Source organism: Onychostruthus taczanowskii, unplaced genomic scaffold, assembly GCF_017590055.1.
Source record: "Onychostruthus taczanowskii isolate IOZ18803 unplaced genomic scaffold, ASM1759005v1 scaffold184, whole genome shotgun sequence".
NCBI lineage: Eukaryota > Metazoa > Chordata > Aves > Passeriformes > Passeridae > Onychostruthus > Onychostruthus taczanowskii.
This window is the reverse complement of record NW_024499062.1, coordinates 577,287-596,600: the sequence shown is the minus strand read 5'-3', so window position 1 is coordinate 596,600 and position 19,314 is coordinate 577,287. Positions and strand designations below refer to the sequence as shown.

The window sequence follows — 19,314 nt, the reverse complement described above, 5'->3', positions numbered from 1 at the left end:
AACCCCCCCAAATTTAAGAACTTCCCTCAAGTGAGGATGCTCCCCAGAGAACCCCCCTAAATTGAGGAGCTCTCCAGGATTAAGGAACATCCCCAAACTGAGGATCCCCTTGAAATGAAGGATCCCCCAAATAGGGGACTCGCCCCCAAAAGAGAACCCCCTTCAATTGTATCCCCCACTAATCAGAGGTCCCCCAAAAATTAAGAACCCTCCCAAACAGAGAATCCTTTCTAAACTGAGGAAAAACCCCCAAATTGAGGACCCCCTAAATGGAGGATCCACATGAATCCCCTAAACAGGAACCCCCCAGGTTAAGGAGCCCATCAAAACTGAGGACCCCCAAACCTAGCCTGTCCCCAAATAAAGACCCCCCACAAACCGTGGGGCCCCCTCCAAGTGGAGGAAATTCCCTAATTCCCAGATGGAGGATCCATGAAAATTGAGGACCGCCCCCCTAAACTGAGACCACCCCAAATAAAGGACTCCCCCAAACTGAGGACTCTCACAAATTAAGAACCCCCTAAATTGAGTGTTTCCTAAAGTGAAGTAAATAAGGGACCCCCTCCCAAATTGAGGAACCCCACAAATTAAGGAGCACCCCCAAATTTAGGACCCCCCCCATATAAAGACTCCCCCCTGCGCAGTCCAAGCCCGTAGGGGCGGCCGTAGAACTGCGCATGCGCGCCGCGCCCCCACCACGGTGGCAGCGCCGCTCGCGCGCGCACTGCTCCCGCCCCTTGAGTGACACCCCCGGCAGCCAATAGCGTAGCGTGTCGGGCTGTGATTGGCAGGCGCGTGGGCGGGGCGCAGGTGGCCCAGCCCCGCCCCTCCCGGCGCGGTCCCCTCACGGCGGCGGCTCCATTTTCTCGCGCTCTCGCGGCCCCCGCGTAGCGCCCGGTTCGCCTCAGCCCCGGCCGAGAGACCCCCGAGACACCGCGCGCCGCCATGAATGAGGAGTACGACGTGATCGTGCTGGGCACCGGCCTCACGGTGAGGAGCAGCCGCCGCCCGCTCGCGCCTCGGGCCCGGCTCCTGCGGCTGACCCCCTTCCCCATCTCTCACCCACCCCGGCGCCGCTGTCCTTTGCCCGTCTATCATCTGATCCTCCCCCCCCAGCCTGTGTTTGAGCCCCCCTCGCCTCGGGCGCTCGGGTCTCTATCCCCTCCCCCAGGGTGTGCGGTCCCCTCCTCAGGCTCTCACCTGATTATCACCCCATTCAGGTCGTTTTCTTCACCTGTCACCTGTCTATCGTAGCCCCCCCGCCTCTGTCTGGGTGCTTCCCCCCGTCCCCCTCCCCGGTATTACCGGGGGTCTGGTGTATGTGACCCCCTGCGGGACCCCTGGCTGCTTTCCCCTGTCATTAATTATCACAGCACCCCCTCGGCTTCAGTCCCACCCCCACCCTGGATCCTTTCCCATTCATCTCCAGCCCAGCCTGGGATCGTCTCCCTCCGCCCCTCAGCATTACCCCGGGGGTCCGGTGTGTGTGACCCCCCCCTCCCCCGGGGGACCCCTGGCTCATTTCCCCATCATTAATTCTCACTGCACCCCGCAGCTCCAATCCCATCCCCACCCGGGGTCCTTCTCCCCATCCCTAACTGGACCCCCGGCTGGGGTTTTTATATGATTTATGTGTATATTTTACAACAGCTCCTCGTGTTTGGATATAGCCCCGTCCCCGATCCCCGCCGTTCCCAGGGGGCCCCAGGAAATGCGGTTGTTTTGCGGAGGCAGGGCGTGGGGAGACTCGGACAATAAAACGCCGACGGGCATTTATTGCCTTTTATTTATTTTTTTTTAATTATTACCTTATTTTTTTCCATTCACGCATCCCTTCCCCCGCTCCCCCACCCCGTACCACAAACCTAACGTGGCTGCGGGTCCGTGCAGGGTGGAGGCAGCCCTGGTTATCCCCCCCCCCTCCATCCCCATTCCCGCTCCGCCTTTGCAGCCTTCGGCTCCATCCAGCCCTGACTGCAGCAGGAGGGGGATGGGAGGCTGGCGAGCCTGTCAAATTTCCCTTATTCCCCCCCCTCCAAAAAAAACCCCTTTCCTGCCATGTCGCTGCATCCCGGTGATCCCTAAGGAGAGCTGACAGCTGATGGGGGTGCGGCGGAGGGAGGGGGATGAACCGCGGTGGGGCTTTGTCCTATTGTGGAGGATGCAGCCCGCGCCGCAGGCAGCCCTGGGGAAAAAAAAAACATGGCAGTGCCGCTGCCCGGGAGGTTTGCGGGAGGATTTCTCCCGGTTCCTGCGTCCCTGGAGGTCGGGAGATGCCACGGGAGGGCGGGATTGCGGGTTACAAACGCGAGGCATTGTTTGGAGAAGGGGGGAAGAAAATCCAATATGGTGGAGAGGTTTTCCTCCTTGTGCAACTGGCCTTTCCTGCTTTTGTTCCCTCCTGTTGGTGGGGAAAGGTGGCTGGACAAAGGGATCTCTTTGGGGTTGGCCCAAGAGGGATTTCCCCCACTTCCCCTGGGGATGGAGATTAAATTGAAATCCACGGATTTCCTCCCGTGGTTTGGGTGCTGTGATTGATGGGGCTGCTGACACAGCACCCCACCGGAGGCACAGCTGGATTATCATCCCCCCGTTTTGGGTTTGGGGAGAAGGGTAACACACCTGGAACGTGGCACAAAGGAAATGTATCAGGCGTGGGAGCGTCTGCTGTAGGGGACACTCAACTTTCCCACTTGCTTTCATTCCTTTCAAGGCTCTTCCTTTGAGGTGGAGGAATGGCTTAGGAGGAAAAAGCTTCTTCCCTTGGATAGGGAAAGCTGAAGTCTGTCCTAAAGCCTGTCCCTGGCTCAGCAAAGCAGGGAAAGGGACTTTTGGGGAGGTGAAATATAATGAGCTTGTAGTGAAGGGGCCTCCAATAGATCGGAGCTCCATTAAAATGTTAATTTATGCTTTAGTGTGAGCGGGATATCAAGTTGGTGAACGCAGGGCTTAATCTCAAACTGACAAATGCCAGTGTAAATTTGACAAAAGGCCTCTTGTGAAATCACTTTTAAGACAAGCTCCTGCTAATGAGCAGCGGTTGAGTTAAAAGGAATAAATTAGGGCCGTATTTTAAGGTGTGCTGACCAAACTCCAGAGCCTGGGAATACGCAGGAGCTCTTCTTTTGCTTCTGGTGTGCTGGCTTTGCCTCTGAAATACCAATTAGGCTGGACTTCGTCTCGTCTGGAGCAGCTCATGTGGAAAAGAATGGAAACCAGAGGTGCTGGTGCAGCCATCCTGGAATTCCTGGTGTTGGCTCAGCCGTTGTGGCTGAGTGGTGTCGGAGCAGAGCTGGATCAGCTGGGCTGAAGGACTCTCCTGCTCTCGGATGAAGCTTGAAGGTTGCTCCTCCAGCTTTGGTACCAGTGCTGGCACAGTCAGGCTTCCTGAGGAGAAGGAGCTGGAAACACATCCAGTTGTTCCTTTCCTTTTCCAAAGGAGCTGTCACGGAGGTTCTGGTGGTGTTTGCGGCCGCCCGTTCCTTCAAGCTGGGCTGGATTGTGCTGCTGGAGCCCCATCGGGCCCCTGTTGTAACTCTGAGGTTGTGTCTCTGCTGCTGATCTGAAGGGTTTTTCTCTTTTTCCAAAGGGAAAGTTCAGTTGTTGGTTTAAAGAGGAAGAATGAGTTGTTGGAGGCTTTGTAAAAGAGCACAAACGCATCCACTGTAGTGGTCATTCTGGTTGGGTCCGTGGGGCCAGTGAGTGCACGTGTAAATTCCACTGGGATGGATCTGGAAGTGCAACATGAATATTTCAGGTGTTAATCTCTTCCTCAACAGTCATGAAGGACTAAAGGCAGCTTTAGGACTGGGATTACTGGCACTCAAACTATTTCAGCTTTTCCCTTCTGTGTGCTAATCAGAGACCCCATTGCAGTTCCAGCTCACAGAGCTGTGTCTTAGCCCTGTGGGCAAAAATAAATCCTGAATTACTGCTGGTACAATCCCTCAGACTTCCACCAGCTGTAGTGAACTCCATGGCTCCTCCTGCTCCCTCCTGCATGGATCAGTGTCAAGTGCATGAGAGCTGGTAGATCTTGCAGCTGCCTCATTCCTGGTGGGAACGGCTTCTCCAGGCCGCTGGAGCTTTAGTAGCTTTAAGGTCCTTGTCTTAGGCTTTCCGTATGCGTCGTGTGTGGCAGATTAGGGATCATCTCGCTGCAGACCTGCTGCACAGGCTCGTTTTTAATCTGGTGCAGTGCTCACAGACTGGAGAGCTCCTCATGGCTGCGTTTTCACACGTCTCTTTTCAGTTCACCGGAGTTTCCCAGCTCACCGGAATTTCCACCTCTCTGCGGTGGGAGTGGCTCCGTACTTCCTCACTGGGTTATTTCAGAGTGGGATGTTGTGCCTGGTGACAGGCTCTGTTATCTTCCCTCCCTGCTTCTGTAAAGTTGTTTTCTGTGAATTCTGGGGATAATTGAAGCCTCCAGTTGAGCCCCAGTAGGTGAATGCTCTCTGTTCCTGCTGAGGTTTCACTTTTTGCAGGCTGAACTAAGCTTCTTACCTGCCAGCTGCCTCCCCATGTTAAAGCTACTCAGATCCATCACAAAGATACAGATTCACTTTCTGTAGGAGCAGAGGAGCCCAACTCATTGGTTCAGGATATATTTAATCACACAGGCCCAGGCCTCGTGGCCTGAAGAGCCTCAGAGTGACTGTGAGGACCACGTGGGAGCGTTTGCTGCAGGGGACACCCAAATTTCCCAGTTCTTTTCATTCCTTTCAAGGCTCTTCCTTTGAGGTGGAGGAATGGCTTAGGAGGAAAAAGCTTCTTCCCTTGGATAGGGAAAGCTGGAGTGTGTCCTTTGCATCATCCCCCGGTAGCAGAGGGGATCGTTGCAGTGCAGTGAGGAGTTGTTTTTGCAGTTGTAGGACGAGCAGAGCTTTGGGTTGGGCGGTGAGGGGTGGAACTGCCTGCGTCACTGCTCCAGGTGACCCTGCCTAGGTTGGAGCAAGGATCTCCAGAGGTCCCTTCCAAGCCCAGCACTGTGTGACCCTCTCTGGCCAGAGCAAGCCCTGCCTTTCGAAGAAAGAGCCTGGCGGTGCCAGAGCCCATTCCCGAAGCCGAAGGGATTTGCTCAGTGCCCAATCCTCCCCTCGGCGCCGTTACAGGAGCGGCGCTGGCTCGAGTTTCCATCGGGCCGTCTGAGCCTTGCTGAACTGCCGCCCTACTTGGAGAAAATCCACGGAAACCTCCTTGCTTCCCTCCATTCCTCAAGGCCTCTGCATGCACAAGGTCTGGTCTTGACCAGTTCCTGCGCTCCAGGGAGGAGCTGGTAGTCTTAAGCAAGCAGGAAGCACCGATACCTCCAAGTTACTCCTTATTTTTATTTCCATGGACTCCCAGTGGATGTGCTGTCCCCACGTTCCCAGTGCTGGTTTCTCCCTGGTTCCCTGGCCATTTGCAGCAGACGACATGGACGGCGCTCAGATCGTTCATTCAGCAGCACAATGAGCCCCTGGGAGCTCGTAACCTGAACTGGCTGAGGCAGAGCATCGTAGTAGCAGCGTGCCTGCAGTTTGCATGGATTCTGTTGGATCTGGATACCCGGAGCTCTCCCTGCTGTGTCCTGCTGCTGCTGTCAGCAGCTGCTCCCTGTTCCTGTTTGGTGCTGGTGACGTTTATAAAACAGCAAGAAATGCACAGATTTGAACTGTGGCGCTTCCCCTTTTTATTTGTGCTCTAAACTTCTCCCCAGCCCTCCCCTTATCAGCACAGGCCGTTTGTTTTCCTCGCTCCCTGACCCAGATGACAGCGTCACACATCAAGCGGTTCCTGGTCCCGCAGCCAGCACGGCATCCAAAGGAATTGCTGAGCCGGGGAGATAAATCCATTGTGCAGCCCGGCTGCTTCGTGGCCGTCATGGCTGCAGAGGGAAGAGGCCTGAAAGGGCTGTGCAGGATTTCAGAGTGTTCAGCGAGCCTTGGCTTAAACAGCAGCGTCGTAGCTCCACCTCAGTCCCACAGCGGTGTTCGGTGGGTGTGAAAGAAGAGGGGAGAGGTACTTAAGGCCTCTTGTGTCTTCTGCTGGTGCCCAAATTCACTGCAAGGGCTGCTGGGAATTTGGAGTACCAGTATCCCTTGGAGTGAACACGGGGAGCACACTCCCTCTTCTGGGAAGACAGAGCAAGGAATGCTTTGAGGTTAAGTGGGTGACTGAAATCAGCTGATGTCCAGACCAATGGATGTGGCTTGTGCAGCTTTTACTGGAGCTCCTTTTGGTACTTACTTAGTTGTGAAACCCTGGTTGGCTTCCTTGTGGCTCAGCTCCAGCATGGACACTCGCAGTCCTGTGCCACCATCTGGCAGAGCTGGTGAGCCAGGGTTTTGGGAGATGTTCCAGGGGGATAAATCACAGGGCAGAGCAAGGAGTCCAGCCACAGAGCTCTGTGAATGTAAGTGGTTGGTGATGAGGCCCTTGGTGTGACAGTCCTGCCTTGGGTGTGGTTACTCATTAACGCTGTAGACACTTTTACTCCTGTGGTTACTCAGCATTGTAGGCCTTGAGTAATGATTTCGTATGGGGTTTGGTGCAGCTCTATCTGCTGGGAGGATCTCTGCTTGCTCCAGCCTGTGGGGAAAAAAGGAGGGACCTTGTGGGATCCTTGGAAGGATAGTACAGTGGAAGGAGCAGCTGATGGATCATGGAGAGCTTTTGTGGGAAGCACTGTGGCTCACTGCTCACAGTCCACGTGGTGATCATGAAGCCTTGTGGGCACCATGCTGGAAATCTTCCATGACTTCAGGGACTGAATTCAGAGCGTCCTTGCTGTGCGTGGGGCAGCTCCAGCTTTGGCCCTCAGGTCCTTGGCTGGATTTTGGTGACATCCTGGTGGGTGACAGACTGGCCAGCAGTGCCCTGCTGTCCCAACAGAGAAGATTTTTCCATTGCCACCTGGAAGCACCAACACAGCAAATCCTCAGCCAGCGATCCCTGCACCTGCAGATGTCTGACCTTGGAACAAAACAACCCCTGAGAGCTGCTGTGGCTGGGAAGTTGATGTTACAGCTTCCTTTACAGCGAGGATTGACTGGAGTCAGGATTTACACAAGCAATCCACAGTGGGAAACTCCTGGTGTTTGTGGTTTTCCTGCCTGACACCTGCACTGGTCAGTGTGGAGTTGGAATGAACCTCCTGCGCTCCACGGGAGGGGGAAGTGGCCCAGGAGGAGAGTCCTGCCCGAGGTGCTTGTGCAGTAAACAGGAAAGATCTCCTGGAGACACAGATCCCTGCAGGAGGGCCAGCCTGCCTGCAGGAATCCTGTCACATGTGCACTGGTGGCATCTCTCAGCAGCTGGATGAGGGTTTCAAACTGGTTTGGGTGGAGAGGACCTTAAAAACCATCCTGCCACGGTTGGGACACCTTTTGCTGGACCAGGTTGCTCCAAACCCCCTCCAAATCCTCGCCCATCACATGGGATGTGGCCAGGACCTACCAGAGAGACCGTGGTGATCAATGGGAGCTCAGTTGCAGCCAGAATTCTGCTGCTGGGCGGAGCTGAGGCAGAGCAAGATCAGTAAAACCTCCAAGATAAGCTGTCCTAAGCACACAAACATTGAAGTTTTTGTTCAGCTCTTTGGCTGGGGAATGCCAGCGCCGGTGCAAAGTCGCGTTTTAATGGGGATTTAGTTGTGCAAGGCCTGAGCTGGTTCTGCAGCCTCTGTGTCACACACAGCAGCTGATCTGCTGCTCCTCGGTGGGCACAGAGCAAGGAAAGCAAAGCTGAGCTGATAAAGCACACAAATGCCTTCATTTATTCTTTATGCTGCTCTCTGAGAGAAGCTGTTCATTATCCTGAGTGTCCCAGTGTGGCAAATATTAATAATTGAAGTTCTGAGGAGACTGATTGAAGTCCAGGTAAGATTTCATTCTCCTGCTGACACTCTGTGCACATCCTTAAACTGACAGCTGGTGCCTTAGAGGACAGATTTTCCTTTGGCTCAAATGCATGGAATTCCCAAAAAATTCCTCTGGGAAGCCCTGATAGGTGGTGATTGTGCAGGGATTCAACCTATACACAGTCTCTAACCCCTTGCTTGGCTTGCCCAGAGCAGACAATAAATTTATTAAGATGTTAATCTGCCTCCAAGAGGTGCCTGAATTCTGGGATGAAGCAACTGCTGTGCTTGTTTGCTGTGCAGCTGCAATGGAGCTGTCTGAACATGCTCTGAGGAAACATGGGAAGGAGGAGGCTCCAGTGCAGCTGACCTGTCCCTTGCATCCTTTTCTTCCTGCAGGAATGCATCCTCTCTGGGATTATGTCAGTGAATGGAAAGAAAGTCCTTCACATGGATCGGAACTCTTACTATGGAGGGGAAAGTGCTTCCATTACACCCCTGGAAGATGTAAGTGTGGAGAGACACCCATCCTTGTGTCCTTCCCGGGCACACAAAGGGGATTTATTCCCACTTAGCCTTGGGCTGGCTTCAGATGAACGAGTCTAAGGGTTTCCTTTGAGTAGGGAAAACTTGTGGCACTTCCTCAGCAGGTAACAGTGGGGAAGATGCCAGTGTGGGGTGTTTGGAGTTGGTGGGTTGTGCTTGTTTCCTGTAATTCCCAGTTGGAATCTGAGCAAATCCGAGCATGGGGCATTCCAGAGCTGTTACAGCTGGGTGTTAAAACTCTTCAGCTAAATTGTAAATTGGACTAAGAAATGTCATGTTAAACAGTTCATCAGGTTCATAAATTCTCAAAGCCTGGATGAGCAGAATTACACCGCCTGCTTCTTACTGTAACAATTCCCTGGATGTGTTTGTGTGTTCCAAACTCAAACTGGAGCTAAAACTGCAGCCAGAAGCTGGCTCTGAAGTGCTTGTGTTCAGCCTGGAGCTGTGGGGGTGGAAAGTGTGTCCATGTGTGGGAGAAATGACACCCAGACAGATTTCCTGGGCTATAATAAGTTCTGTATTCTCTCTCCAAAGCTCTACAAAAGGTTTAATCTCCCGGGAACTCCACCAGAATCTATGGGGCGGGGAAGAGACTGGAACGTGGACCTCATTCCAAAATTCCTTATGGCTAATGGTGAGTGACCCTGAGCTCCCAGATATTCCTTGTGCTGCTGGAACAGGACAGGCACTGTCATTCCCTGTAATCCTCATCCTTGAATCCCTGTGCTCCAGTACTGGACTGGTCTAGAGCAAACCCCTATCAGTGAACTGGTTCCCAGTGCAGCGCCAGCTCCCTTTGCCTAAAACCAGCCCCGGGCTACTGGAATCTCATCCTGGAGCACCAGGGGATGGATGGATGATGGAGGGATGAATGGATGGATGGATGGATGATGGATGGATGGATGGATGGATCATGGATGGAGGGATGGATGGAGGGATGAATGGATGGATGGATGGGTGATGGATGGATGGATGGGTGATGGATGGATGGATGGGTGATGGATGATGGATGGATGGATGGAGGGATGGATGGATGGATGGATGGATGGATGATGGAGGGATGGGTGATGGATGATGGATGGATGGATGGATGGATGGATGGATGGATGGGTGATGGATGGATGGATGGATGGATGGATGGGTGATGGATGGATGGATGGATGGGTGATGGATGGATTGAGCAGTGCCTGGCTCAGGGCTGCTGCAGTGGAAGAACTGATTGATCCCAGCCAAAGCTTGGATGCTTTAGTCCCAGCTTATCTCCAGCCTGCTGTGGGAATGGAGCATGGGGAAGGGTTTGTTGCCCTGGGAGCTGCTGTGTCAGTGTTTGTGCCAAACCCCTTGCAGGTCAGTTGGTAAAGATGCTGCTCTACACAGAAGTCACTCGTTACTTGGACTTCAAGGTGATCGAGGGCAGCTTCGTCTACAAGGGAGGAAAGATCTACAAAGTTCCTTCCACTGAGGCAGAAGCTTTGGCCTCCAGTGAGTAGCTGCACCTTTTCTGTTCCCTCTGAATCCCCTAAACAGAGGCAAACCCATCCCTTGGGATAGTCTTGATGCTCCTTGTGTGTTAAGGAACATCCTTGGGGTTCTCGTGCACCTCTTTGACTTCAAACACCCCTTGCAGTGTGAGCCTTGGGTTTGCTGAGCCCTGTTTTCTTGGAGCTTCCAAGCTGCCTGTTCAGTGGGATTCTGCTGAGAACCTGGCAGTGTTTTCCTTCCTCAGGATGTTCCATCTGGGGCTCGTGCTCCCAGCTCTGCCATAAATATTTGATGTCATGTCCTTGTTGGGATTGTGTGTGTGAAAAACATTGCAGGCAAATTGGAATGACTAATTGCGACGTGTGGCACCTCAGACCTTAATTGTTGCCTACTTAGATTTCACTCCTGAAATAAAGCTAATAACAGTGTGGTGAAATCCATTAGGATCTAGAGGGCATTCCATGAGCTCCTGATGTGGGATATGTTCAGCAGCACCTCTGATAAAGTGACTCCTTCAGTTAAGGGCCCCAATCTGTAGGTCTGAGCCTTTCTCATTCCTTCAGCCCTGTTTGCTGAAGGAATCAGGAATTCCTTCTGTTTGGCCATGTCTCCTGTGTGGTCTCCAAGACACTCATCCTGGCAGGCGTGGGGGTGCTGCCTCTGCCCTCACGTTTTCATTCTTGCCTCTGCAATTTGTGGAGAATTCAAGTGCAGAAATGGTGCCTTGTGCAGCCTCATGTTTGGGGTTTGAGGGACAGGACAAAGGGGAATGGCCTTAGGCTGAAGGAGAGCAGGGTTAGACAGGATCTTGGGAAGGAATTCCTGGCTGGGAGGATGGGGATGAGCTGGAATGGAATTGCCAGAGCAGCTGTGGCTGCCCCTGGATCCCTGGCAGTGCCCAAGGCCAGGCTGGACAGGGCTTTGAGCAACCTGGGACAGTGGGAGGTGTCCCTGCCATAGGGGTGGAACTAAGGATCTTTAAGGTCCCTTCCAACCCAAACCATTCCTTGTTTGAACACTCAGGGGTTCTCACCCACTGCTGATAATGGAAAAGCCACAAAGTCACTGAGGATCTGAGTTCTGCCAAACCCCTGGTTCTGCTGAATTCTCACAGACCCTCGTTCTGAATTCTCACAAATCCCTGGTTCTGCTGAATTCTCACAAACCCTGGCTCTGAATTCTCCCACCCCTGGCTCTGAATTCTCCCACCCCTGGCTCTGAATTCTCCCACCCCTGGCTCTGAATTCTCCCACCCCTGGCTCTGAATTCTCCCACCCCTGGCTCTGAATTCTCCCACCCCTGGCTCTGAATTCTCCCACCCCTGGCTCTGAATTCTCCCACCCCTGGCTCTGAATTCTCCCACCCCTGGCTCTGAATTCTCCCACCCCTGGCTCTGAATTCTCCCACCCCTGGCTCTGAATTCTCCCACCCCTGGCTCTGAATTCTCCCACCCCTGGCTCTGAATTCTCCCACCCCTGGCTCTGAATTCTCCCACCCCTGGCTCTGAATTCTCCCACCCCTGGCTCTGAATTCTCCCACCCCTGGCTCTGAATTCTCCCACCCCTGGCTCTGAATTCTCCCACCCCTGGCTCTGAATTCTCCCACCCCTGGCTCTGAATTCTCCCACCCCTGGCTCTGAATTCTCCCACCCCTGGCTCTGAATTCTCCCACCCCTGGCTCTGAATTCTCCCACCCCTGGCTCTGAATTCTCCCACCCCTGGCTCTGAATTCTCCCACCCCTGGCTCTGAATTCTCCCACCCCTGGCTCTGAATTCTCCCACCCCTGGCTCTGAATTCTCCCACCCCTGGCTCTGAATTCTCCCACCCCTGGCTCTGAATTCTCCCACCCCTGGCTCTGAATTCTCCCACCCCTGGCTCTGAATTCTCCCACCCCTGGCTCTGAATTCTCCCACCCCTGGCTCTGAATTCTCCCACCCCTGGCTCTGAATTCTCCCACCCCTGGCTCTGAATTCTCCCACCCCTGGCTCTGAATTCTCCCACCCCTGGCTCTGAATTCTCCCACCCCTGGCTCTGAATTCTCCCACCCCTGGCTCTGAATTCTCCCACCCCTGGCTCTGACTTCTCCCACCCCTGCTTTCAGGTCTGATGGGTTTGTTCGAGAAGCGCCGGTTCAGGAAGTTCCTGGTGTACGTGGCCAACTTTGACGAGAACGACCCGCGAACCTTCGAGGGCGTGGATCCCAAGAAAACCACCATGAGGGATGTGTACAAGAAGTTTGACCTGGGCCAAGATGTCATTGACTTCACAGGCCATGCCCTCGCTCTCTACAGGACTGATGAGTGAGTGGGGGTGGGGAGTTGCTCCCCCAAAATCCCAGGATTTGGGGTTAGGATGGGATTGGTTATTTTAAACTTGCAGGGTTCCTTGTGCCACCGAGTGCTCCTTAAAGGGAACTCTCAGGGAAGCACTGCCAGCAGCAGCTGCAGGGTGGGGAAGGAAACATCATGGGAAGTCAGTGTTTTGCTCTCTGGGTGTATTCTGCTGGAAGTGCTGGTTTGGGAAACATCCCAAATGGTGTAACTGTCCTTCCCAGCTATCTAGATCAACCCTGCCAAGAAACAATCAACAGGATTAAGCTGTACAGCGAGTCACTGGCTCGATACGGGAAGAGCCCCTACCTGTACCCCCTCTATGGCCTTGGAGAGCTGCCCCAGGGATTTGCAAGGTGAGCACTTGGCTTTTACTCCGGGTGTCCTCCAGTGGGGTGTGGATCACTGCTTGAGCTTCCAGAATGTGATGCTGCACAAAACACTGTGGCCCTTAATGGTTCTTCGACTTAATTAAGAGGTGGTTCCTCCACGTGAGATTGTTTCTTTGTGGACTTGTTCACCTCCGGGTTTGCTCAGAGATGCTGTTGGCAGAGTATTTATCCCTTGTGTTTAAGCAGAGCATTTTGAGGAGGTTTAAGTCTGAGGAGGGGTTTATCCAAGAGGAGCAGACCTGGGGGCTGGAAGGGCTGTTCCAGCAGGGGATTTTCCTGTTGCAGGCTCAGTGCAATCTATGGAGGCACCTACATGCTCAACAAGCCCATCGAGGAGATCGTCATAGAGAACGGCAAAGTGGTCGGGGTCAAGTCTGAGGGGGAGGTACGGACCCTTCCCTGCTCCCCTCCCCACATCTGCCCCTCAGAACTCACACCTTTTGGCTTTGATCAACCCTTTTTTAACCCCAAGGGCCAAACGTGCTGGGCTGGGGCTGTTGTCCTCCAGCTTGCTGAGGGCACAATGTCCTGATGGAGAGTCCTCAGCATCCCTGCTCCAGGAGCTGGGATGAAGTCTCCATGGGCTGGCAGTGAATAATTGAGGAAGGGAGCTGCTCCATGTGTCCAACTCAGAGCCAGCTCTGCCCTTGGCACTCTCAGCTGCTCTGACAGCTGACACGTGGCCTTCCTGCAGCTTCTCCACCACCTGGCTGGATAGAACTGGGAATGCTGCCAGCTTGGGAGCTCTGAGTGTGCTCCTGATTGGAGTGGGCACTGGTGGGACAGTGGAGCACTTGCTGGTGGGATAACGTGTCCCTTGGGGTGGCAATGACGTGTCCTGGCCGGGAACAGAGGTGACAATCCATGCTAGAGACCGAAGTCTGTGCAGCCTGGAGGCTTCAGATTGATCAAATAGTAAATTATTACTGGAAAAAGCATTTCTGATGTGACCCGGGTGACGTTTCCACGTCGGTGCTCAGGTGGCTCGCTGCAAACAGCTCATCTGCGACCCCAGCTACGTGTCGGACCGCGTGACGAAGGTGGGCCAGGTGATCCGGGTCATCTGCATCCTGAGCCACCCCATCAAGAACACAAACGACGCCAACTCGTGCCAGATCATCATTCCACAGAACCAGGTCAACCGGAAATCAGGTGTGTGCAGGGCAGCTCGGCACCGGGCTGAGGCAGGGCGCTGTTCCCAGCCTGTCTGCGGGGAGCTGGGGATCACGCAGGGACAGGGACACCTCGTGCCCTGCAGCTCCCAGCAGTTAGGGGAGCTGGGAGGAAAACCTCGTGAGGAACCTGCGGCAGGAAGTGCCCCAGACTGGGAGAGCTGGGGGAGGAGCTGCCTCGGTCTGGAACAGAGCACTGGGAGTCCCACCAGATTTTGGGAGCCATCATGGGAAACTGAACTTTGGGGATCTCCCATGTCCAGGCTGCTCAACCAGGAGATGAGAGCATCTAGGGCAAGGATGGGACTCACTGCAGGTTCTCTAAACGATCCAGGGGATGCCAAGTGTCAGAGCAGCAGGAAGAGATATGGGCTGTGTTTTGGGATGAGGCTGAGGAGGTTTTGGGATAAGGTTGGAGAAAGTTTTGGGATGGGGCTGAGGAGGTTTGGGATGGGGCTGAGGAGGTTTTGGGATGGGGCTGGAGGAGGTTTTGGGATGGGGCTGGAGGAGGTTTTGGGATGGGGCTGGAGGAGGTTTTGGGATGGGGCTGGAGGAGGTTTTGGGATGGGGCTGGAGGAGGTTTTTGAGAGATGAGGCTGAAGGAGGTTTGGGATGAGGCTGAGGAGGTTTGGGATGAGGCTGGAGGAGGTTTGGGATGAGGCTGGAGGAGGTTTGGGATGAGGCTGGAGGAGGTTTGGGATGAGGCTGGAGGAGGTTTGGGATGAGGCTGGAGGAGGTTTGGGATGAGGCTGGAGGAGGTTTGGGATGAGGCTGGAGGAGGTTTGGGATGAGGCTGGAGGAGGTTTGGGATGAGGCTGGAGGAGGTTTGGGATGAGGCTGGAGGAGGTTTGGGATGAGGCTGGAGGAGGTTTGGGATGAGGCTGGAGGAGGTTTGGGATGAGGCTGGAGGAGGTTTGGGATGAGGCTGGAGGAGGTTTGGGATGAGGCTGGAGGAGGTTTGGGATGAGGCTGGAGGAGGTTTGGGATGAGGCTGGAGGAGGTTTGGGATGAGGCTGGAGGAGGTTTGGGATGAGGCTGGAGGAGGTTTGGGATGAGGCTGGAGGAGGTTTGGGATGAGGCTGGAGGAGGTTTGGGATGAGGCTGGAGGAGGTTTGGGATGAGGCTGGAGGAGGTTTGGGATGAGGCTGGAGGAGGTTTGGGATGAGGCTGGAGGAGGTTTGGGATGAGGCTGGAGGAGGTTTGGGATGAGGCTGGAGGAGGTTTGGGATGAGGCTGGAGGAGGTTTGGGATGAGGCTGGAGGAGGTTTGGGATGAGGCTGGAGGAGGTTTGGGATGAGGCTGGAGGAGGTTTGGGATGAGGCTGGAGGAGGTTTGGGATGAGGCTGGAGGAGGTTTGGGATGAGGCTGGAGGAGGTTTGGGATGAGGCTGGAGGAGGTTTGGGATGAGGCTGGAGGAGGTTTGGGATGAGGCTGGAGGAGGTTTGGGATGAGGCTGGAGGAGGTTTGGGATGAGGCTGGAGGAGGTTTGGGATGAGGCTGGAGGAGGTTTGGGATGAGGCTGGAGGAGGTTTGGGATGAGGCTGGAGGAGGTTTGGGATGAGGCTGGAGGAGGTTTGGGATGAGGCTGGAGGAGGTTTGGGATGAGGCTGGAGGAGGTTTGGGATGAGGCTGGAGGAGGTTTGGGATGAGGCTGGAGGAGGTTTGGGATGAGGCTGGAGGAGGTTTGGGATGAGGCTGGAGGAGGTTTGGGATGAGGCTGGAGGAGGTTTGGGATGAGGCTGGAGGAGGTTTGGGATGAGGCTGGAGGAGGTTTGGGATGAGGCTGGAGGAGGTTTGGGATGAGGCTGGAGGAGGTTTGGGATGAGGCTGGAGGAGGTTTGGGATGAGGCTGGAGGAGGTTTGGGATGAGGCTGGAGGAGGTTTGGGATGAGGCTGGAGGAGGTTTGGGATGAGGCTGGAGGAGGTTTGGGATGAGGCTGGAGGAGGTTTGGGATGAGGCTGGAGGAGGTTTGGGATGAGGCTGGAGGAGGTTTGGGATGAGGCTGGAGGAGGTTTGGGATGAGGCTGGAGGAGGTTTGGGATGAGGCTGGAGGAGGTTTGGGATGAGGCTGGAGGAGGTTTGGGATGAGGCTGGAGGAGGTTTGGGATGAGGCTGGAGGAGGTTTGGGATGAGGCTGGAGGAGGTTTGGGATGAGGCTGGAGGAGGTTTGGGATGAGGCTGGAGGAGGTTTGGGATGAGGCTGGAGGAGGTTTGGGATGAGGCTGGAGGAGGTTTGGGATGAGGCTGGAGGAGGTTTGGGATGAGGCTGGAGGAGGTTTGGGATGAGGCTGAGGAGGGTTGGGATGGGGCTGAGGAGGGTTGGGATGAGGCTGAGGAAGTTTTTGGGATGAGACTGGAGGAGGTTTTTGGGATGAGGCTGGAGGAGGTTTGGGATGAGGCTGGAGGAGGTTTGGGATGAGGCTGGAGGAGGTTTGGGATGAGGCTGGAGGAGGTTTGGGATGAGGCTGGAGGAGGTTTGGGATGGGGCTGAGGAGGTTGTGGGCTGCAGCTGTGCCCTGTGCCCCCAGATATCTACGTGTGCATGATCTCCTCCGCTCACAACGTGGCGGCGCAGGGCAAGTACATCGCCATCGCCAGCACCACCGTGGAGACCGCGGACCCGGAGAAGGAGATCAAGCCAGCCTTGGACCTCCTGGAGCCCATCGAGCAGAAGTGAGTCCCTGGCCAGCCCCTGCCCCTCTCCGCTGGGACAGCTGCAGGTTGCCAAGAGCTGTTCAAGCTGAGTTTGCTCAGCACTTGGGCGCTGCCCTTGCCTCGAGCCGCTCCTGCTCTCAGGCCGTCCTTTTCCCAAAGCAGAGCAGAGCAAGGCTCTTTGTTTGTCCCTTCTCCAGGTTCGTGAGCATCAGCGACCTGTTTGCACCGACCGACCCGGGAACCGAGAGCCAGGTGAGTGAGGGCTGAGCCGGGCTGGGAGGGGACGGGCTCCGGCCCGCGGCTCCAACGCCGCCTCTGCTTCCAGATCTTCATCTCGCGCACCTACGACGCCACCACCCACTTCGAGACGACGTGCGACGACATCAAAGACATTTACAAGAGGATGATGGGATCAGAGTTCGACTTCGAGGAGATGAAGCGCAAGAAGAACGACATCTACGGGGAGGAGGAGCAGCAGTAATGAGAGTCTCTAATTAGGAGAAGTTTAAATCGGCTAATATGAATATATAAGGAACTTAATGAACACTGTACGAAATTCAATATTGTAAGGCCTGCTTTTGTAATCCCATCTCTGAGAGATTGAAGAGTACTGCACTGGTAACGTTCCCTTTTTGGATATCATGTGTTCATTATTTCATTCTAGTAGGGCTGCTGTCCAGAATCTGGCAAATTCCTGACTGATATTCCTGACTAACCTCGTAAGCGAAAGGCAGACTGAACTTACCGTTATTATTATTATTATTTTTGCAGACGTAGACGTGGGTGCAGATTTGAAATAACTCATTGACAGCTGTGTCTTACCTTGTCTTTTTAATCATTTGTAAAACATCCTTCACAATCCTGTGCTTCTGGTGAGCTCGTAGCTGTGACGCTCGTGTCACTCAAACCTGATATCAAGGAAAATAGAAACCGAGCACTCCATTATTGTGGACAGCATCCCTAAAAGTCTCTCCCATCGATCTTAACTCTGTGGCAAAGTTGTATCATGGACAAAGCCCACACCTATTGTAGCAGCAAACGTTGGCTTCGTTCTGGGCACAGAACTTAACCTCCACTTAAGCTTCTAAACCCGTTTACAGCGGTTGGGACACAGCTGTGCCTCAGGCTCCTTTGTGTTTTAATCTTAATAAAATTGAGAGAACAAATTACAGAGCAGGCAAGATGTGGAAGTATTTTCTGTCCCCCGGTGGCTTTTCGGATGGACCAAACGGCGCTGCGGTATCGGCATGACGGAGCCTGTGCTTCTCGTGTCTCCTGAAGGCTCCAAATGATTTCTGTACTGCGAAGTAAAGCCAAATTCTGGAAACCACTCCTGGCCTCTGGTCTGATTCACTGCAGTTCTGGGAGCAGCAGCTCCAGGCTGAGATCCTGCAGCATCTCTGCCTGCTGCCAGGGGTGAGACGGGAGCGTTTCCTGCAGGAAAGCATTTCCTGTTTCCGTGCTTCTTTCCAGGCTGTGCTGCTCTGGCTGCGTTTGGCAGGGCAGGTGTGGCTCAGGCTGGGCTCTGGCACAGTCCCCGTTCCCTGCAGCCAGCCCAGGGCCACAGCTGTAAACAGCAGCAGAACAAATAATTCCTGTTCGGGCTGCTCTCCATCCTCAACACGAGCTGTTCAATCCAGAGATCCTTCCCCATCCATGCCTGGCTGGCACAGGCGTGCCAGGAGAACCGAGGGAAAGCCTCGGAGCAGCTCTCCAGGGTGCCTCAGTGGCACGCTGAGATCCTGCAGCATCTCTGCCTGCTGCCAGGGGTGAGACGGGAGCGTTTCCTGCAGGAAAGCATTTCCTGTTTCCGTGCTTCTTTCCAGGCTGTGCTGCTCTGGCTGCGTTTGGCAGGGCAGGTGTGGCTCAGGCTGGGCTCTGGCACAGTCCCCGTTCCCTGCAGCCAGCCCAGGGCCACAGCTGTAAACAGCAGCAGAACAAATAATTCCTGTTCGGGCTGCTCTCCATCCTCAACACGAGCTGTTCAATCCAGAGATCCTTCCCCATCCATGCCTGGCTGGCACAGCCGTGCCAGGTGCCAGGAGAACGGAGGGAAAGCCTCGGAGCAGCTCTCCAGGGTGCCTCAGTGGCACGGGCTTCCCACTCAGGAGCCAGGGTTTGATCCATGGCAGTCCCGAAGCTGAGCTGAGCCCGCCCGGGGCTTCCCCTCTCCTTCCTTCCTTCCTCCCAGCCGGGCCTTCTGGCACTTCCTCCTCCCGAGGTGCCACTCCAGGAGGAACCCTTCCCACGGGCTTCCCACTCAGGAACCAGGGTTTGATCCATGGCAGTCCCGAAGCTGAGCTGAGCCCGCCCGGGGCTTCCCCTCTCCTTCCTTCCTTCCTCCCAGCCGGGCCTTCTGGCACCTCCTCCTCCCGAGGTGCCACTCCAGGAACCCTTCCCACCCTCAGCTGCTGGAGAGGGGCTGGGGAGGCTCCCTCTGCGCCATGCCCACAAGCCAGGTGGAAAAGAAATGTTCCAATGATGCCATTTCCCTACCTGCTGGAACCTCCTCATTCCTCTGGTTATTCCATCCCATCCCTGCCTGCTGGAACCTCCTCATTCCTCTGGTTATTCCATCCTATCCCTTGGAACCTCCTCATTCCTCTGGTTATTCCATCCTATCCCTGCCTGCTGGAACCTGCTCATTCCTCTGATTTTCCATCCTATCCCTGCCTGCTGGAACCTGCTCATTCCTCTGATTTTCCATCCTTCCTGCAGGGAAGCACAACGGGATCCATCATCCATCAGCTCACCACGGTCTTGCTCGCTCCTTGCTGCTTCCCAACCTCTGTCCCAGCTGGAAAATCCCCTGCCCTGTCTTTCCCTGTTGGAAAGGGCTGGATGCTGAGCGGGATCCCCTCTCCAGGAAGCAGAGCCGTGTGAAACTTGG

The 19,314-nt window shown here is 54.8% G+C and overlaps 1 protein-coding gene across 1 annotated transcript; it reads left to right on the top strand.

Moving 5' to 3' along the window:
- The first annotated feature begins 805 nt into the window (after positions 1–805).
- GDI2 (GDP dissociation inhibitor 2) lies at positions 806–17,751 on the top strand. The gene is made up of 11 exons (XM_041401060.1): positions 806–990; positions 8,243–8,350; positions 8,927–9,026; positions 9,740–9,874; positions 11,976–12,174; positions 12,429–12,560; positions 12,882–12,981; positions 13,577–13,748; positions 16,298–16,442; positions 16,622–16,676; positions 16,750–17,751. The coding sequence occupies exons 1-11, from the start codon at positions 946–948 to the stop codon at positions 16,903–16,905; spliced, it is 1,347 nt and encodes a 448-aa protein (XP_041256994.1). The 5' UTR covers positions 806–945; the 3' UTR covers positions 16,906–17,751.
- The last annotated feature ends 1,563 nt before the right edge of the window (positions 17,752–19,314 follow it).